Source organism: Petromyzon marinus, chromosome 4 (genome assembly GCF_048934315.1).
Source record: "Petromyzon marinus isolate PM22_M1 ecotype Great Lakes invasive population chromosome 4, UKy_Petmar_22M1.pri1.0, whole genome shotgun sequence".
In the NCBI taxonomy this organism is placed as follows: Eukaryota; Metazoa; Chordata; class Hyperoartia; order Petromyzontiformes; family Petromyzontidae; genus Petromyzon; species Petromyzon marinus.
In genome coordinates, this window is record NC_133670.1 from 19,667,324 (window position 1) to 19,686,997 (window position 19,674).

General features: G+C 51.9%; 1 protein-coding gene across 12 annotated transcripts in view; it reads left to right on the plus strand.

The window, feature by feature from the left end:
• The window catches only part of RAPGEF4 (Rap guanine nucleotide exchange factor 4), an 88,409-nt gene that overhangs the window by 64,661 nt on the left and 4,074 nt on the right, over nt 1–19,674 (plus strand). For 9 of the 12 annotated variants that reach the window (XM_076059829.1, XM_076059825.1, XM_076059824.1 and 6 more), the window contains 20 exons: nt 2,688–2,772; nt 3,792–3,852; nt 4,268–4,344; nt 7,008–7,154; nt 8,034–8,149; nt 8,673–8,761; nt 9,681–9,759; nt 10,951–11,107; nt 12,001–12,089; nt 12,206–12,242; nt 12,489–12,564; nt 13,198–13,344; nt 14,147–14,244; nt 14,979–15,104; nt 16,167–16,345; nt 17,077–17,167; nt 17,342–17,392; nt 18,251–18,338; nt 18,458–18,522; nt 18,808–19,452. In XM_076059829.1, coding sequence (XP_075915944.1) covers nt 2,688–2,772; nt 3,792–3,852; nt 4,268–4,344; nt 7,008–7,154; nt 8,034–8,149; nt 8,673–8,761; nt 9,681–9,759; nt 10,951–11,107; nt 12,001–12,089; nt 12,206–12,242; nt 12,489–12,564; nt 13,198–13,344; nt 14,147–14,244; nt 14,979–15,104; nt 16,167–16,345; nt 17,077–17,167; nt 17,342–17,392; nt 18,251–18,338; nt 18,458–18,522; nt 18,808–19,179 — 2,230 coding nt within the window. In that variant the 3' untranslated portion in view covers nt 19,180–19,452. Of the gene's footprint in view, nt 1–2,687; nt 2,773–3,791; nt 3,853–4,267; nt 4,345–7,007; nt 7,155–8,033; nt 8,150–8,672; nt 8,762–9,680; nt 9,760–10,950; nt 11,108–12,000; nt 12,090–12,205; nt 12,243–12,488; nt 12,565–13,197; nt 13,345–14,146; nt 14,245–14,978; nt 15,105–16,166; nt 16,346–17,076; nt 17,168–17,341; nt 17,393–18,250; nt 18,339–18,457; nt 18,523–18,807; nt 19,453–19,547; nt 19,599–19,674 lie in introns of those variants that run through there. The other 3 variants (XM_032945687.2, XM_032945678.2, XM_032945677.2) reach the window with 2 other exon arrangements.

The following is a 19,674-nucleotide window of genomic DNA, read 5'->3' on the forward strand; positions in this document are numbered from 1 at the left end:
GCCTACTCCACTCTTCTCAACGGCCAAATAAAAAAATTGCTCTCACCCGCCAATGTTCTCTAATCCCAACGCGCCAATTAATTTGCCTTTTGACGTTCTCTGGTCTCTAGCACTGGTGAGACAAGTCCAAAAAGAAGGCCGTCTCTGGTGTAGGCCAATCGGTTTCAAAGGCAATGCCCAAATATTATCGGAGCGTGCTTGTTTACATGTTTTTTCCACAAGTACATGTGGTTAATGCAGAGTGTGGCGGATTGAGAGCGAGGTTGTTGTTTCCGGGAGCTGAGAGCTTGAGCTGTCAGGTGTGTACGCCTCGTCTGGGAACAGTGGTCTTCACAGGTGCTCGCTGGCAGCACTTTCCCCAACAGTCGCCAGTTCCCGCGGTGTTCCCGGCGGACGGTGATGTTTCCTGTTTTGCACCCGAGGCAGAATAGGGATATCCAGCTACCCGAGTGACACTGTGTGGTTGGAGTGCAAACTGCAAACCTCGACACTTGACGCTAACCTGTTTGTGTCTCAATCCATGAGACACTTTTATATATATATCATTTATATAAGAATTTTATTGTTTTATATTTTTATTATTTTATTGTTTCCCTTCTACGTGACTTTACCGAAAGAAACAAGAATATGAATCCCTGCAGTCACGAAAGCTTTAAATCAAAAAGAAAAAAACTGTCAAATTAACATTGTGTTGGACTATTTCATGCCAAACATCTTTTTACATCAATTACGAATGTACAATTCTATTTACGCACTATTTTTTTATATATAAAATTGACAATATTGCATGGCAGGATCAGTGGCAGATCCGAGGGACTTGGGGTGGGGGGGGGGGGTGTTTTAATATTTACCATAGAAAATACGTGGAATGTTGTTTATATATATATACATACACACACATTAATGCAAACCTATATTTAAAAGCAAAAAATATCCGGATTATATCCCCCTTGGGACATGCACAGGACCGTGGTAGATGGAGACGCATTGGGGAGGCCTTCAGCCAGCAGTGGATTGATCATGACTTGTGATGACATTGACAAAATCTGTCGAGAGTATCACCGAAACATATTTTTGTCCTCATTAACCAGTTTTTTTGTGTTTAGATTGTTGGCCCTCCACCCACGCACCTCCGATTAGCACGGTTGGATGCGTACAGTGCAACAGAAGTTCAACATACATACACAGATTACATAAACTCTCTGAAATATGGATGAAAGCCGGAGCCAGTGTGTCATGCTGTGTAATTCCCAGGCAGAGGCGATCACACTTGGTGATGATGATGATGCCGCTGCCACTGCCGCTGCCTGGAGGAATAACCGTGTGGCTATTTCCGTGAAGAAACGGATTTCGGACTGCGGAGGCTTTAATTAGCGAAGGGGACATTGACCGCCCTGAGCGGAGGCCATGCAGTCAGGGGAGGGTGCTCTTCTGCCGAGTCTTCTTCGTGCACGCGGTGCAACTGATTTGCGTTGAGCATTCGGGGGCAGCTGTTCTCTGCGACGGCAAATGAAACCCACGCGCGCGAGTCTTGGACGACCATTAGGGGGTGGTCGGGCTGGCAGCATTACGAATGCACATCCCTGTGTATCTGTGTATCTGGCTATTTATCGGTGCTCTGCGCCGAAGAACAAAACGCCCACAAATGCACGCGTTCTCAGTCTTTCCAGTCTCTCTCTCTCTCTGTCCCTCCTCCTCCTCCGTGTGCTCAAACCTCGCTGTCACTTTTTTTCTCTTCCTGGAGCAAACTTCTCCTCCACATGAAACAGTCACCTTCACTCACTCACTTCTGCTCCTCACTCAAACCTCTCTTATTGTTTACATTTAAAGCTTTCGCGACTGCAGGGATTCATATTCACGACGTTTTGATTGCCACCGCAAGAACATTTTGAAAAAAGTGTTAATTGTTGTTCCCTAGCTCACCCCACGACCCCTTAATGTCCCCCGCATAACTACCACCCATACTGTTCCCCCTTCGTATTCGCATTACATAACTATCCCTCATTAACCTCCATTCATTCAATCGATTTATCATCATTTTCTGTCATTAATTTCGCTTTCACCGAATTCACGCATCACAGATTTGCCCACTGTTTCCTCTCATCTACTTCTTTCACCATTACATTCACACGTGTACCGTATGCCTTTTGGCGTCCTCTGGCTCAAAAGAAAGCTGTCTCTGGTGTGGACCAATCAGTTTCAAGGGACAATGCATATATTATCAGAGTACGTTTTTTTTGCATTCTAACCACAAGCATTGTGGTCAGTGCGGAACATGATTCCTTGTAAAAGGTTTCAGTTTGGTGTTTTAACATCTTAACACCTGTTTTGTTGCCAGCAAAAAGGGGGGAAACCTATTATCCCGCGTACCGTTGTTGATTATTTGTAAAGCGCCTTCGTTAAGGCGCTATATAAATTCCGTTAAGATAAGGTAAGATATCGTCATATCTCGGAAGCTAAGCAGTATATTTCAGCCTGGATAGGCACTTGGATGGATGGGTGACTGCCATCCACAGAAGATGTGTTGCCGTCTTCGACCCACTCGAACCAAACGTGGTCAACTAACTTACTGCTTGCCCAAACAACGTGGGCAGGCCTTCGTCCAGCAGTGGATTGGCACAAGGGGCATGGGTGTCCTGCATACAGGACGGTTTCTAAGTGAGCGTGGTTGTTTATGACCGATGCAGACCCGGTCAGCGGGGGCCGGACGACCTGGAGATAATCTATGAGGAGCTTCTTCACATCAAGGCCCTCTCCCATCTCTCCATCACGGTGAGTGCACAGATCCGAATCCTGCTCAAGTTTATCAGAAGACTCAATGGATGGAAAACAATGTATGTCTACCCGGAGCAATGTTTACGTGCATTAGCTGAGCGGTACTAGGTAGCATTGCGCTCGACTTTTAGTGATGCTTCACATTTAGGTTATTCGAGCAGAAGCAGCATTGAGGTGTATGCATGAGTATTTGTGGTTTTTATTGCTGTGAATTAAACGAATTTAATGCAAAATCTGTAATTACTTAAGAAACTGTGCCATTGACACCATGAGAAGCCAGACAACCCACGCGTGCTGAGGTTTATTTACAAAATGAGTCACGCGGTCCAGTGTTAACGGGGGTTAGAGTTCAACTTCAAGGATAGGGTTAGAGGGGTTAATGTTCATCTGGAGGGGTTAGTGTTAGATGGGGTTAATGTTCATCTGGAGGGGTTAGGTGTGAGGGCGGTTCGTGTTCATCTTGAGGGGTTCAGGTTAGAGCGGTTCATGTTCATCTGGAGGGATTAGGGTTAGAGCGGTTCATGTTCATCTGGAGGGATTAGGGTTAGAGTGGTTCATGTTCATCTGGAGGGGTTATGGATATAGCGGTTCATGTTCATCTGGAGGGGTTAGGGTTATAGCGGTTCGTGTTCATCCTGAGGGGTTAGGGCTAGAGCGGTTCGTGTTCATCTGGAGGGGTTAGGGTTAGAGCGGTTCGTGTTCATCTGGAGGGGTGTTAGGGTTAGAGCGGTTCGTGTTCATCTGGAGGGGTTAGGGTTAGAGCGGTTCATGTTCATCTGGAGGGGTTAGGGTTAGAGCGGTTCGTGTTCATCTGGAGGGGTTAGGGTTAGAGCGGTTCGTGTTCATCTGGAGGGGTTAGGGTTAGAGCGGTTCGTGTTCATCTGGAGGGGTTATGGATATAGCGGTTCGTGTTCATCTGGAGGGGTTCGGGCTAGAGCGGTTCGTGTTGATATGGAGGTGGTGCCGCACTGCGCTGCTTCACCGTCCCGCGCGTGTGTGCGATCCTGTGGGTGCAGGTGAGGCGGGAGCTGGCCAGCGTGCTGATCTTTGAATCCCACGCCAAAGCTGGCACCATCTGTAAGTGGTCACGTGTCCTTCCAAGCAATGCTTTAACCCATAAAGTGGCAGTTTTCTTTTTTTATTTTCACTTTTAAATGCATTTTTTTATTCCCCATACTACACCTTGACACCAAATGAGTAGATTGTTGTGACTCCAGTTTATCTGACTTGATCTGCATTTCTTTCAACTATTCTTCAGTTTCTACAGATGTTTGCATCTAAATTCCATCTTTGGAAGCATGACATGAATACGTTTACAGTTCAAGTAAACCAACCAACAGAATGTCTTTGTCAATGTCAATGTTTCTCATCCATATTCGCTGGCAGGTAACACGCACAGATTAAACACTTCTTGACGCTCCACTTTACTTGATTTAAATTCAAGGGCGTGCGAGTGCTCGCAATGACCCGCGGTTGCATTTGCCCTCCGCAGTGTTTAACCAGGGTGAGGAGGGCACCTCGTGGTACATCATCCTCAAGGGCTCCGTCAACGTCGTCATCTATGGAAAGGTAATGGCGCTGCAGGCGCAGAGCAGCCCTCGCTTCTCAGGCCTGCGCCACGTAACAGTTTGTGTCTCAATCCTTGAGACACTTTTATTTATGTGTATGGTGAGGGAAAAAAGTATTTGATCCCCTGCTGATTTTGTACGTTTGCCCACTGACAAAGAAATGATCAGTCTATAATTTTAATGGTAGGTTTATTTGAACAATGAGAGACAGAATAACAACAACTAAATCCAGAAAAACGCATGTCAAAAATGTTATCAATTGATTTGCATTTTAATGAGGGAAATAAGTATTTGACTCCCACTCAATCAGAAAGATTTCTGGCTCCCAGGTGTCTTTTATACAGGTAACGAGCTGAGATTAGGAGCACACTCTTAAAGGGAGTGCTCCTAATCTCAGCGTGTTACCTGTATAAGAGACACCTGTCCACAGAAGCAACCAATCAATCAGATTCCAAACTCTCCACCATGGCCAAGACCAAAGAGCTCTCCAAGGATGTCAGGGACAAGATTATAGACCTACAAAAGGCTGGAATGGGCTACAAGACCATTGCCAAGCAGCGTGGTGACAAGGTGACAACAATTGGTGCGATTATTCGCAAATGGAAGAAACACAAAAGAACTGTCAATCTCCCTCGGCCTGGGGCTCCATGCAAGATCTCACCTCGTGGAGTTCCAATGATCATGAGAACGGTGATAAATCAGCCCAGAACTACACGGGAGGATCTTGTCAATGATCTCAAGGCAGCTGGGACTATAGTCACTAAGAAAACAATTGGTAACACACTACGCCGTGAAGGACTGAAATCCTGCAGCGCCCGCAAGGTCCCCCTGCTCAAGAAAGCACATATACATGCTCGTCTGAAGTTTGCCAATGAACATCTGAATGATTCAGAGGACAACTGGGTGAAAGTGTTGTGGTCAGATGAGACCAAAATGGAGCTCTTTGGCATCAACTCAACTCGCCGTGTTTGGAGGAGGAGGAATGCTGCCTATGACCCCAAGAACACCATCCCCACCGTCAAACATGGAGGTGGAAACATTATGCTTTGGGGGTGTTTTTCTGCTAAGGGGACAGGACAACTTCACTGCATCAAAGGGACGATGGACGGGGCCATGTACCATCAAATCGTGGGTGAGAACCTCCTTCCATCAGCCAGGGCATTGAAAATGGGTCATGGATGGGTATTTCAGCATGACAATGACCCAAAACACACGGCCAAGGCAACAAAGGAGTGGCTCAAGAAGAAGCACATTAAGGTCCTGGAGTGGCCTAGCCAGTCTCCAGACCTTAATCCCATAGAAAATCTGTGGAGGGAGCTGAAGGTTCGAGTTGCCAAACGTCAGCCTCGAAACCTTAATGACTTGGAGAAAATCTGCAAAGAGGAGTGGGACAAAATCCCTCCTGAGATGTGTGCAAACCTGGTGGCCAACTACAAGAAACGTCTGACCTCTGTGATTGCCAACAAGGGTTTTGCCACCAAGTACTAAGTCATGTTTTACAGAGGGGTCAAATACTTTTTTTCCCTCATTAAAATGCAAATTAATAACTTTTTTGACATGCGTTTTTCTGGATTTTTTTTGTTATTCTGTCTCTCACTTTTTAAATAAACCTACCATTAAAATTATAGAGTGATCATTTCTTTTTCAGTGGGCAAACGTACAAAATCAGCAGGCGATCAAATACTTTTTTTCCCTCACTGTATATATAAAATAAAAAAAACACAGTAAAATTAACATTGTGTTGAATTATTTAATGTTAAACATCTCTTTTACATCAATTACGAATGTGAAATATAATTTAGATATATATATAAAAAAAACTAAATATAATATTTTGATTTTAGCATGGCAGAATCACTGGCAGATCCTAGGATGTTGGGGAGGAGGGGGTGATTCCCCCCCCCCTCACCCCTGAAACCTTGGAAAGTGGCGCGTTGCACTTCTGTGCACTTGAGGGTCACTGCAGGCGATCGTGAAATGCAAGCCTTCCTCCTGTGTGCGGCCATCTCTGTGGCCACCATCTTGCTCATGGTTTTAAGGAAGCCGCAACTTCACTGACCACAGAGGCCTCCGTTTTGTTCACAGTGGAGCATTTCTGGAATTATGTTTGTGTGAACGAGGAGATGAGTGCCAGGGTGGCAGAGAAGAGCGTGCGCGAGTCTGCGTTTCGCGGGTGTCTAGCCTCTACGGGTGCCGCGGTGGCGAGATGTTAACTACCTCGCCCGGTATACAGGAGGTTGTGGGTTCGATCCTGACCCTGATGCCTGTATATTTGGAGTTTGCGTGTTCTCTCTCCCCATGGTCACATGGAGTTGTCTCCGGGTCCTCCGGTTTTTCCATCCACATTTATAAACATACATTTAAGAGTATTTGGCTGCTATGAAATTTCCACTTGGTAAGCCACTTCATTGGGCTATCATTTGTGGCCAGGTCGTTTCTGAAAAAGAGCTATACAGCTCAGTGGGCCTTACCTGGTAGTAAAAAATAATTTATATATAGTTTTGCAGACTTCCCAAACACCCTTCTCACTCCAGGCTGCCTCCTGTAAGTCTGCCGACTCCGGTAAAGGCTGACGTGTCCTGTAAGGCGTGGCACCGTGGGATGTGTGAGGTACGGCGGCGGGTGGATTACGGAGGCTTGTCCGTGGTGGTGTGTGCGTCGCAGGGCGTTGTGTGCACCCTCCACGAAGGCGATGATTTTGGGAAGTTGGCCCTGGTGAACGACGCTCCTCGGGCGGCCTCCATTGTCCTGCGAGAAGACAACTGCCACTTCCTCCGTGTGGACAAAGAGGACTTCAACCGAATCCTGCGAGTATGTTTCGCTTTGCAGTCAATCTCTAGGGGTGTTTTAAAGTGCAGAGATCTGGGCTACAGGAGGTGGCAGGGGATGAGGGCTCTGGCCTCGGATGAATGGTATTAATAAGCATTAACACCATTCATCATATGTGAAATGAGCCAATTTTAATATCGGTATCAATACCACGGCAATAGGTACAGAGCTAGACATTTATTAATTACGGTACTTGAGAGCAATTCTTATACCCATAATACATAAATAAAATAATGCATTTCATGATTATATATTTATTATTAATGACAATTATATCCCACTAATATGCTGTTACTTTTGGTTAACGACGCAAACAAAACTATGCAAACGAGACGAAAATAAATGAGAAATTACACAAATTACTCGCTAAAGGTGAGTCGCCAAGATAATTGATTCTCGTTTTTAATTATGATCCCAAATCGTGACAATGGCATCACTGGGAGGAGGAGGGCAGAATGGTTCCACGCCCACAGCAAACACCAGCCATTCGCCTTACGGTACGGCAACCACCAAAGACAAAGATCCTCCATGTAGCCTTAACAGACTGTTGGGGCAAGTGTTTTTTATCGAGCTTCTATGAAGGCCGACACGGCACACGTGGGGGTGGGTGGCCAGCACTATGCCTGGCCACCTTTGTCTCCCCAATGGCGATGTTTACACATCGCACAAGGTACTCGTGAGAGGCTGAGTCAACCTAGGGTAGGCCCAGAATCTGGTTAAGAGATTTGGCACTTGTGTTGGCCACGAGCGAAAATGTAAACTTGGGTCATCGAGTTAGCATAGTGCAGCTCATTACTCACTGCGCTACGCTAACCGCTGCGACCATCACCACCGTGTGCACCCCCCCCCCCCTCCCTGCAGGATGTGGAGGCCAACACGGTGCGGCTCAAGGAGCACGGCCAAGACGTCCTGGTGCTCGAGAAGATCCCGTCGGGGGGCAGGGTGGCCCTGCAGGGCGGCTCCCAGGTGCACTACAAGTAAGCCCGGCCCAGATGCACCCATTCTTACATTGCAACAAACTCAACGCTGTTGGGCATCCACACGCGCAACCAACATCAAGTTTGCATTTTGAAATGTGAATTGTTCCATGCCCACACAGCGAACACGAGCGGTCCACCTAGCGGTGCGGTGACCACCAAAGACACGGATCCCGAATTCGATTCTGGTGTTTTGTTACCGAATGTAAATCATCATCGTCATGGTGACGGTTTTCGATGCTTCAACATCCCTTTCTACGCTGAAGAGGCAAATGTGAGCCACGATGCTTGTGAACTTTTCGCCGTGACGCTGTTGGACCCAGCTGCTGACCACCTGCCGGCTCCGGTGGCGTAGCTATCGGGTGCGCAGGGGGTGCAACTGCACCGTGGGTCAATGGGCCAGAGGGGCCCACGGGCTGGCTCTGAAGAGGGAGGGGATATCGAACAAGAGGCTCCATTTCATTCCGTGCGCCCGGGCACAGGCGAAGCACTGAATGGCGCTCGTGTCTTCCTCATGCCCCAGGTACTCGGTGATGTCAGGGACCCCCGACAAGATCCTCGAGCACCTGCTGGAGACGATGCGGCCCGACACCAAGTTCGATGACACGAAGGGTAGCCGCCTCCCCTACCAGCGCGCTCCATCGCTTCTAAAACCCAACACCGCAGTCGACCGTTTGTAATCCGCTTTAAAACATTGTACGTGGAGTTTAACACGTAGGCTTTCGCGACCGATATCATCAATCTTGATTTGAAGCTTTCGTGACTGCAGGAATCCATACTCCTTGGTTCTTTCGGTAAAGTCACGTAGGTATAAAAAAATAAAAGTTCACGACATTTTGATCGCAACACAAGCAATCGTCATCAGGTGGGACATCCACAGCAAGAAATAAAACTGCTGAAGTAGGCCAGTTTTTTCTTGCTGTGGTTGTCCCACCTGATGACGATTGCTTGTGTTGCGATCGAACGTCGTGGTCTATTATTTTTCTACCTACGTGACTTTACCGAAAGAACCAAAGAGTAATATCATCAATAATACAGGTTTTTTGGGGTAGATTGCGATCTCACCCAAAAAAAAAATCTATTGTGGATTGTACGTGAATTATTATCATCATCCTCACGACCCATGGGGCAGATAGCCCGTAGGTGTCCACTGTACATTGCGTTATTTTTTTCCACTTTCCTCTCAGTCTTGTGCCAGTGTGCTCAAGAAATGCAACATCTTTTTGGCACCAATCTCGTCATGCCATTCTCTATGAGGTCTACCTTTCTTTCAGGTTCCTACCATTACTTGAATAATCCCACCGAATGACATTATCCAATGGAAATAGACCGATAAGACACAACTGCGACTTGGTATCCAATGGGATTAATCTAACTTGGGTCACTTGTGTTCCCTTAAATTCTGCTGCGGTCCCGCTGGGATCGCGCGAGCCACTCTTGTGCAATGCGCTCGCGCATCGTGTCACGGGTTTCCTCCCGGCCCCTGGCTCTGCGTGGAGATTGATGGCACCCCCGCCGTGTTTCCTCGCAGAGACCTTCCTGGGAGACTTCCTGCTCACCCACGTGGCGTTCATGCCGAGCAGCCAGCTGTGCCCCGCTCTCATGGGACAATATCCTTCCCTGCCGCGCAAGCGCACACAGACGCACACGCGTGGCGAACAACGACGATGGCGGCGCGCGCGTAAAAAAATAAAAGTCGTCGCGGACGCGCTAGCAGGCCCGGCGTCCAAGAGAGGCGCCCGTCCCGAGCGCTTAGCTCGGATGAATGGCAAGCTGCCGATGCCGAATCGCGGCGGCTTCTTTGAAATCAATTTAAAGTTGACTGAATAACGCAGCTGCATTTAGAGGTTCCGTCAATGCCGTCGCCCGCTGTCCGCATTGATCCACGAGCCGTGCTCGCACTTGCACCCGCAGCGCGTCCATGGGCGGAGTTTGCAGGGGTGGGGGGGGGGGTACAGGGGGGCAATGCCCCGCCCAAATTGGGCACCTTTATTAATTATTATTTTTAGTAGTTTATAATAAATTTCTTTATATTATGTAAATTTCTTTATTATATGCACCCACGATTCGTAATGTGAGGGACAAAGCGAACTTCTTCCTCCCCCCCCCCCCCCCGAATATAAAAGTCAAAATCCACCTACGAGTGCACTTGCATCACATGTTGACACAACGCCCCGCACTCGCCGCCGATTAACGCGTCGGCGTTTTAACCATCCTCCACGGTGAAGACTCTCCACCTGATCGGCGCCGTCATTGCACGCGTTAAGCCAAGCAGCGTGGAGTAACGACCGACGCAGCCACCGGGTCTCCTGGACGCCCTCGTGCGTAGTCGCCCGTCCGGCGTTGACCGGAGCATCGGCACGGACGCAATTGATCTTCGTTCATCGCCCGCGCGATTTGTGCCCTGCTGCCGCGATCACAAGCTCCCGTCCCCGTTGGATGTCTGACGCGACGATTCTGGGCAATGTCACCGCGGCAGGTTTTTGTTGTGCCGCCGTCGCGCAGCCGAGCTCTGCGGTGCGTTTTCCGGATCGTGCCCCCGCGCGCTTTTCGGCGTGACGTCTCCCGCGTCTCGCTCCACGCGCCGGGGGGTCGTCCGAACAAAACGCCGCCGTTCAACATCTCGGAACGCTTGCGAAGCTCCAGCCGCCGGCCGCCCGCCGGCGGCGTACGGCCGGCCAAGTCTCCGAAGCGGGTGCGACGGCGAACCGAACGCGACGCGCGACGGCCGTGCGCGACGCGTTGGGCGAGACACCGCGAGTAGGGGGCTCCCGTGCGTGTCCTTGACGAGGCCGCCGCACGTACCACGCCGAGTCGACGCGGTCGCAGGGCTCGGAGCAGGAGAAGGCCGACTACTCGCTGAGCACCAAGCGGCGCGTCGTGCGGCTCGTGCTGCAGTGGGCGGCCGTCTATGCGGAGCTCCTGCATGAGGACGTCGCCGCCACCGCCTTCCTCGAGGTTCCAGCCACTCGCGCACGCACACGCGCACGTACACGCGCATGTACACGTGTGTACGCGCACACTCGCGTGGGGTGTGAGTGGAGGTGAGGGTACTGAGTGAGCGAGGTGAGGGTACTGAGTGAGTGGGGTGTGAGTGGGGGAGAGGGTACTGAGTGAGTGGGGTGTGAGTGGGGGTGAGGGTACTGAGTGAGTGGGGTGTGAGTGGGGGTGAGGGTACTGAGTGAGTGGGGTGTGAGTGGGGGTGAGGGTACTGAGTGAGTGGGGTGTGAGTGGGGGTGAGGGTACTGAGTGAGTGGGGTGTGAGTGGGATGAGGGTACTGAGTGAGCGAGGTGAGGGTACTGAGTGAGTGGGGTGTGAGTGGGGGTGAGGGTACTGAGTGAGCGAGGTGAGGGTACTGACTGAGTGGGGTGTGAGTGGGGTGAGGGTACTGAGCGAGTGGGGTGTGAGCGAGGTGAGGGTACTGAGTGAGTGGGGTGTGAGTGGGGTGAGGGTACTGAGCGAGTGGGGTGTAAGTGGGGTGAGGGTACTGAGCGAGTGGGGTGTGAGTGGGGTGAGGGTACTGAGCGAGTGGGGTGTGAGTGGGGTGAAGGTACTGAGCGAGTGGGGTGTGAGTGGGGTGAGGGTACTGAGCGAGTGGGGTGTGAGTGGGGTGAGGGTACTGAGCGAGTGGGGTGTGAGTGGGGTGAGGGTACTGAGCGAGTGGGGTGTAAGTGGGGTGAGGGTACTGAGCGAGTGGGGTGTGAGTGGGGTGAGGGTACTGAGCGAGTGGGGTGTGAGTGGGGTGAGGGTACTGACTAAGTGGGGTGTGAGTGGGGTGAGGGTACTGAGCGAGTGGGGTGTGAGTGGGGTGAGGGTACTGACTGAGTGGGGTGTGCCTCTGATTGTGCAGGAGTTCCACATCTCAGTGCTGGATGACGCACGTCTGCATCCCATCCTCAAGGAAGACCTGATCGAGCTGGAGAAGCTCAAAGCCAAGACGTGAGCACGGCCGAGCAAAGGCTTAAACACGACAGCAAATGTCCGTGTCCGCATGTTGTTTTAGTCTTTGTGTTTTTATGCATTTCTGTTAACGAAGTTTCGTACTTGCTTTTCAGTTTATCGAACGGCATCCAAAACAAGTCCACGCCGAAGGCAAGTGTCCTTACTTACCCATGCGTATGTGCACAAACGACGAAAACACTTGACACTTCAGCGATGCACGGTGTTACGGAGAAACAAAAATTTCATCATTGGCCTCCGTGGGTCTCGCGATGACACGTTCTCTCCCGTGTACCCCTGTGCACCGCGGAGTTGAGGGGAGCGGCGGGGATACGAGCTTTTTTCCCGCGCTCCACATTCATGTCTGCCCTCCCCGCCCCCCCCCCCCGCCCCCCACAGAAACGTCTCCTGCGACAGTTCAGCATCGGAGAGGAGCGTCTGCAGAAGTGCCAGCCCATCCGAGGGACTGATGAGAGTGAGCAGTGCCCCACACGCAGCCGTCATCAATACACGACCGGCGTCTTCGCCTGCGTTGCGCGTGCGAGATTCCGAGTCGGCAACACGCCTCGCGTCGTCAGAAACTTCCCCGGTAGAAGAGACAAAAATTTGATGTTGCAGGGCTTAAAGACGCACAGGTGGGGTAAAGTTTTTCCGCAAATGACATATCAAAAGAGACCACAGACAATTGGGACCTGGATATTATAGTGGCCTTTCAAAAGAGTGTTTGTTCAAGATTGCGCCCGTTACCTGCTGCGATGAGAAACATTATTTTATCCCGGTTTAAATATGAAAGGGGCCTTAATGGAGTGTCCAAGCAATTTTATTTGCTACATGATATGCAATTACTGTGAAAGTCTCTGACGTTCGGTGCACAATTGCAGACTATATATATAAAACCCTGCTATCTTGAGTGCACTAAGTGTGCATCATGAAGATGATTATAGGATGACACTTCCCCTGTCCTCCCGTTTTTGGCCCTAACTACTGCTGCTTGACCCCCCCACATCTGTCTACGTGCTGGTGCCTCTTGCACTCCCACGTGCACAGCGAGCTGCGGGTGACCGTTGCCTCCCTCTGTGCACCCCCCCCCCCCCCGGTTGGCACGCAGTCCTCTTCAAGGTCTACTGCACCGACCACACCTACATGACGATCCGGGTGCCGATGGCCGCCACCGTGAGGGAGGCGATAGCGCCAACGACCGACAAGCTGGGCTCCGCCGAGGACCTGGTGCTCGTCAAAGTCAGCTCTGCCGGTGGTGAGACGGCGAGCCGGGGAGCGCGCAAGGAGGGCGATCCCCTCTTTAAATATTCCTCACGTGCACCCCCACCCCACACCCCCACCCCACACCCCCACCCCACACCCCCACCCCACACCCCCACCCCACACCCCCACACCCCACCCCTGGCTTTTCCTTAGCACGCTTCGTTGTTATTCTTATTTTCCCCCTCCCTGTTTCACCCCCCCCACCCCCCCCCCTCATTGAAATCTTCATCTTCCCCCTTGCACAAGGTCCCCACTTGGTTGGGGCCAGCGGGGGGTTGGGGGGGGGGGCCCTACTTAATTTAAGAAAAGTAACAAAAATAATCCATATAAAACAGGTTTTTTGGGTTAGATCGCGTAAATGTATAAATGTGTCATTAAACCCGCCACCACCCGACACAGCCAATTAGTAAGGTTTGTCACGTAAACAGAGCATGCCAATTCGTTACTCGTAACGTTGCCGCTTGGCTCTCCAACACACCGGTGTGCTGTACTAGTAACGAATTGGCCACGTTCTGTTTACGTGACAAACCTTACTAATTGGCTGTGTCGGGTGGTGGCGGTATTAACGACACATTTCTATATTGAAACGATCTAACCCAACAAAAAAAACCTGTATTATGGATGATATTGGTCATGAAAGCCTACGTGTTAAAAATTAATCCCCCACGTGTAAAACAAATCCACCGTTCGCCTTGCCAAATGATAAAACTCTCCCTTTCAAATTAAACGTGTTTTTGTCGTTGTCGTTGTTGTCGTCATTTTTCCAACTCGTCCCGGCGCGTGCGACGCTGCAGAGAAAGTGGTACTGAAGCCCAGCGACGTGTCGGTGTTCACCACGCTCAGCGTCAACGGGCGGCTCTTCGTGTGCGCGCGCGACGTCATCGACTCCCTGGTGGGCGCCGCTTCCTGCCGCTCACAGCCTGCCCGCCCCCCCCCTGCCGCCCTGAGCCCGGCGTTTCTCCGCAATCTGCCCCGCGTTTGTCCCCCCCCCCCTGTGCGGCGGCGAAGAGGAGGAGCGCCGCTCTGCTTCAGCGCTCCGTGTCTGTGGGGCACAGCTTTTTTTTTTGTATGAATCGTTAAAAACTGGCGCGTATACATGCGCGTGGGCTGTAACCTGCATGTGTGTGCACGCACTCACGGTGATTCCGCCCCTGCGTGAGGGTCTCCTCGCGTTGTGCGGGGTCATGAGATTATTCCACCATACTTCACCATGCTGGTCAGCGTGGGTCAAGAAGAGAAACGTTGAAGCGTGATACAGCACTGCACTCTGCTGACAATGTAGCCCCACAGCAGCCTTTTTACGTAAGGGAGTTGCCCATCCGAGCACTATCCAGCCTTTAAAACCCTGGTTAGTTTCTGAGATGATTTTTAAAAAGGTTTCTGAGTGATTTGGTCATCGGCAATTAAACCTACAGTATGTCGTAACTATGAAACGTTAAGCGGGCCGTCGTGCGTGCATGCGCACGCGTGTGTTTCACTGCGCCCGTTACAATAAATTTACTTAATTTTCCATGTCGCCGTTTGCCGGGCTCAGCCCCCACTGCGGGTGGGTTTGGTTTCCGGAGACCTGGGGCCGGTGTGAGGGAGCGCGCGTGGTCACGCGAGCGTGTGTGCGTGTGGCCGCAGACGCCACTGGCGGAGCAGGAGGGCCCCGCCGTGGGCTCAGTCGGTACCTTCGAGGTGATGGGCTCCAAGGATCTGGCTCACCAGCTCACAGTCTACGACTGGGAGCTCTTCCACTGCGTGCACGAGGTGAGGCCACACGAATTGAGGTCCCCCGAGGTGAGGGCCCACGAGGTGAGGGCCCACGAGGTGAGGGCCCTCGAAGTGAAGGCCCCACGAGGTAAGGCCCCACGAGGTGAGGCCCCACGAATTGAGGTCCCCCGAGGTGAGGGCCCCGAGGTGAGGGCCCCGAGGTGAGGGCCCACGAGGTGAGGCCCCACGAGGTGAGGCCCTACGAGGTGAGGGCCCACGAGGTGAGGCCCCACGAGGTGAGGCCCTACGAGGTGAGGGCCCACGAGGTGAGGCTCCACGAGGTACAGCATCCGCTCGCTCCAGCAACCTCTGTGTCAGGCGAGATGCTACTCGGGTTGCCAACCCTCCCGGGTTTTCCAGGAGTCTACCGGAATTGCAATCGATCTCACGGTGACGACTGAGAGCAATCGGGAGGTTTTAGAAAGGGGTGAAAGACCCGCGAAGTAACCCAAACCCCCCCCCGACCCCTCTATTATCATGCAATCTCCGTGATTCCGTGATTCTCGAATCTGAAGAACTAATGTTGTTGTGGTGGTGGAGCGGTGGCGCAGTGGTTAACACAGCGCGATGAGAAACCGGCGACCTCAGTTCAAGTTCCGGCATCTGTGCCGAGTAATAACCTAAACAGGTCCTGGGCACCCCTCAGTCCTTCACCCCCCCCCACCCCCCAACGACCAACATGGTGAAGTATGGCCAAATAAACCCCAACAAGCGACGTGACGTTGGGGAGGCCGTCACCCAGCCGTGGAGTGACTAGAGGGCAGTAAATTACGATTTATTTATCATTTTAATTTGCAATACCTACATCCAGCTTTCGAGCCTGTGGACAGATTGTCTCTCCGAGTTAAAAGCACGGCTGTGGTGCAATGTGTTAAGAGTTACAATGGCGGTGGACGAGCTATAGATACGTGCAAAATTAATGTTTGAAGCGTTGTTGCAGATTAAACACACATCGCTGCCGCTGAGCGTTTACTCCGACCCTCCCATCCTTACCTTCATCTGCTCGCATTTTCCCCATCCCCGCCGCTCTTCCCTGCGGCCACGCGGCTCGCATCCCAGCTGGAGCTCATATACCACACGTTTGGGCGACACAACTTCAGAAGGACCACGGCAAACCTGGACCTGTTCCTGCGGCGCTTTAACGAGCTGCAGTTTTGGGTGCTCACCGAGATCTGCCTCTGCCAGCAGCTGAGCAAACGCGTGCAGCTGCTGCGCAAGTTCATCAAGGTGGCCGCACAGTAAGTCTCTCTCGAACGACGAGGCGAGATGAAACTCACGGGCCAGCAGAGGGCAGCCACGCGCCATCGACACGGACAGCACTCGCCAACATACACACGCATCCGCTGCCACCCACCTTGCACATTATCACCAACCTGGCACCACCACCACCACGCACACACCGTCACCACAAACACACCACCACACACACACCGTCACCACAAACACACCACCATCACGCACACACCGTCACCACAAACACACCACCACCACCAACCACGAACACACCACCACCACAGCACGCATCACCAATCACATGTCACCAACATAGCATCACCACAAGGACAAAGTTCCCCCATATCGGTTTTAACAGACTGTTGGAGCAAGCGCTGTTCGCGTGCACAGGCGCGGCACGTGATGCGGTAGGTGGCCAGCACCGCACTCGGTCGCCTTTGTCTCCCCCAGTGGTGATGTTTACCCGCCACACCCAGTTGACCTAGGGGAGACACAGGACCGGTTCAGATATTTCTCCACGGACGTTGGCCGTGAGCGGGGATCCAACTCGGGTCACCGGGTTCGTCGAGCGGCGCGCTAACCACTGCGCCACCGCTCCCCGACATCACCACCACCACCACCCACACACCCTCGGCCTGCGTCGGTCACCGCAGCGGCACTGTGGGGCTACAGCTGGCTTGCGTGCGCTCCCGTGTCATCGCCCCCCCCCTCCCTCCCCTGTGCTGTGCTTCCCCAGCTGTAAGGAGTACCGCAACCTCAACTCGTTCTTCGCCATCGTGATGGGGCTGAGCAACGTCGCCGTGAGCCGCCTCACGCAGACCTGGGAGGTAAAAGTGACGCCGCCCGCGGTTTCTCGCATCACGGCCCGGCCTAAAAAACGGCGCCGCTCCGTGACGAGCAGCATTGGCGTCACCGTGCCGCCGAGAAACGCGCCACCCGACGCCTTGAGTTTTTTAACGCCTTGACAATGCTGCGTTTTTTTTGTGTTTGCGTGGCTTTAGAAACTTCCCGGAAAGTTCAAGAAAATCTACTCGGAATTCGAAAGTCTCATGGTGAGGAAACCGGACCGGGTTCGATGTGGTCAGAGGACTCGACTAACGATCGGAAAGTTGCGAGTATAAAAAAAATCAGGCGGCAATCAACAGAACCAATCACTCCTGTGGGCGGGGGATCTGTTAAATGAGTACCAGTTTAGCGGACGGTTAAGATATTTTTTGGCATAGGAATTTTGGAGGTTCCAGCACTGATTACAGAAGTCATATGCTTTGCAGAAGTGTCAGATGTCGGTGCCACGTTGGCGAGATGTTATCTCCCTCGCCTGGTATGCAGGAGGTCGTGGATTCGATCCCAACCCTGACGCCTATATATTTGGAGTTTGCGTGTCTCTCCTCCACGTGGTCGCGTGGATTTTTCTCCGGGTCCTCCGGTTTTTTCCTCCACATTTAGAAACATTCCGTTTAGAGTATTTGGCTGCTATACATTTCCAACACGATGAGCCACTCTGTTGGGCTATCATTTGTGGCCAGGTCGCTTCTGAAACAGAGCTACATAGCTTAGTGGCCCTTACCTGGTAAAATAAAATATAAATTGTTTACAGTTACATTTTAGATGGGGATGAGTGCCGTCCCTTTGTTCCCTTGAGGGGGAAGGCTCCGACTTTGCCTGGAATAAAAAAAAAACAACAATAATAAAATAATAAAACTCCTCAAGTGGCCCCCGGACCCCCCCTCCATGGCCGTCACCATGGTGGGGGCAACCCCCCCCCCCCCCCCCCCCCCCCCCCCACATGGACGTGATTTATTTTTTCGTCCCGGCTGAGCTACAAGCGGCTAAAGAGAGACTCATCGCCGCGTTTCCACCGCGCTGGTCCTCATCAGTATGTCCCCGTTGTGCTGCCGTTGGTACGCCAGGATCCCTCTCGCAACCACCGCGCGTACCGCATGGCTGTGTCCAAGCTGGAGCCGCCGTACATCCCGTTCATGCCGCTGCTCATGAAGGGTGAGTTCGGCCACACGATCGTCACTGTACTTCCCTGAGTACCATCATCATCGTCGTCATCGTCGTTGTTGTTATTCGTGTTGCGCTGATTGCACGACTAAGTGATCTTTCCTTTACAGACATGACATTTACGCACGAGGGGAACAAGACGTTCATCGACAGCCTGGTGAATTTTGAAAAAATGGTGAGCGCCTATTTATTTATTCATTCATTTATTTTGCCTGCAAACACCTTGCACGACCTGTGAGGTGCCATATATAAGCTTGACCGTAATCGACGGCACCGTCCTCGCGCTCGCAACTTGCAACGCCGCGCTTCTCCGCCCGGTGGCCGAACCAATGCGGAGCGGTTGCCGTCATCGTTCCGTTGAGGCAATCATGGCGAAGTCTAACGAACTGAAAACTGCCGTGCATGTGGTGTCTGCGGTGCCGGTTTGGCTGGTGGAACCCTCCTTCGTGTGTCTGCGCAGCACATGATCGCCGAGACGGTGCGGACGGTGCGGGTGTGTCGCAGCCGGTCCTTCAGTAAGCGTCGCACGCCCTCACCCACCGCTTGCAACATAAGGTCGCACTCGATACGTACAAAGTGCTTTCCACGAGTGAACCGCAACACCTTGCCGATCTTGCCAAGGAGCACAAACCAACACGCGAACTCCGGCCATCCTCGCAGCGGCTTTTGGTTAACCGTTGAACAAAGACGGCCACTGCATCGCGCACTTTCGGATGCGCTTCTGCGGCCGTCCGGAACGCTCTTCCTTCCAATATTAGGAAGCCACGAGAGCTATGCACTTTTAAAATCTAAATTGAAAACGAATTTCTTCAGAACTGCTTTTTTGTATTGAGTTTGTTGCCCTTCCCCCGCATCTCCGCTGCTCCGATAGAAGTTCAGCATGAATACGTACACCAGCAACACGTGCCTACCATTGGTCAGCCACTGCACATACCGCGGTCACCTTGACGCAAAGGGTTATTTTAACGTTAAAGCCCCTTGTGACGTGATCGCTTTGCCTTTATTGTGAGACGTGGGGCAGACGTCTCGCGCGCACGGTAGCGCTGCACGACCACGTGGCGATTATCTGCATCTTGAGCCACACTCCGCACCCACTTACGATGATGCACGCAGCCGTCACACATCCATCTGTGCTCATTCTTATGCTCGCAAACGTAGTGTGTGTACATGTACAGCCCTTTTTTGTCAATCCACCGCTAGATGAAATCGCCTCCACAAGCCGGGCTTATTTGTCCATACTTCCCCACGCTGGTAAGTAGGGGTTGGAGCATAGACACACGAGAGGCTTAGAACGAGACTCACCTGTAATCCAGCACTGTGGAGGCAG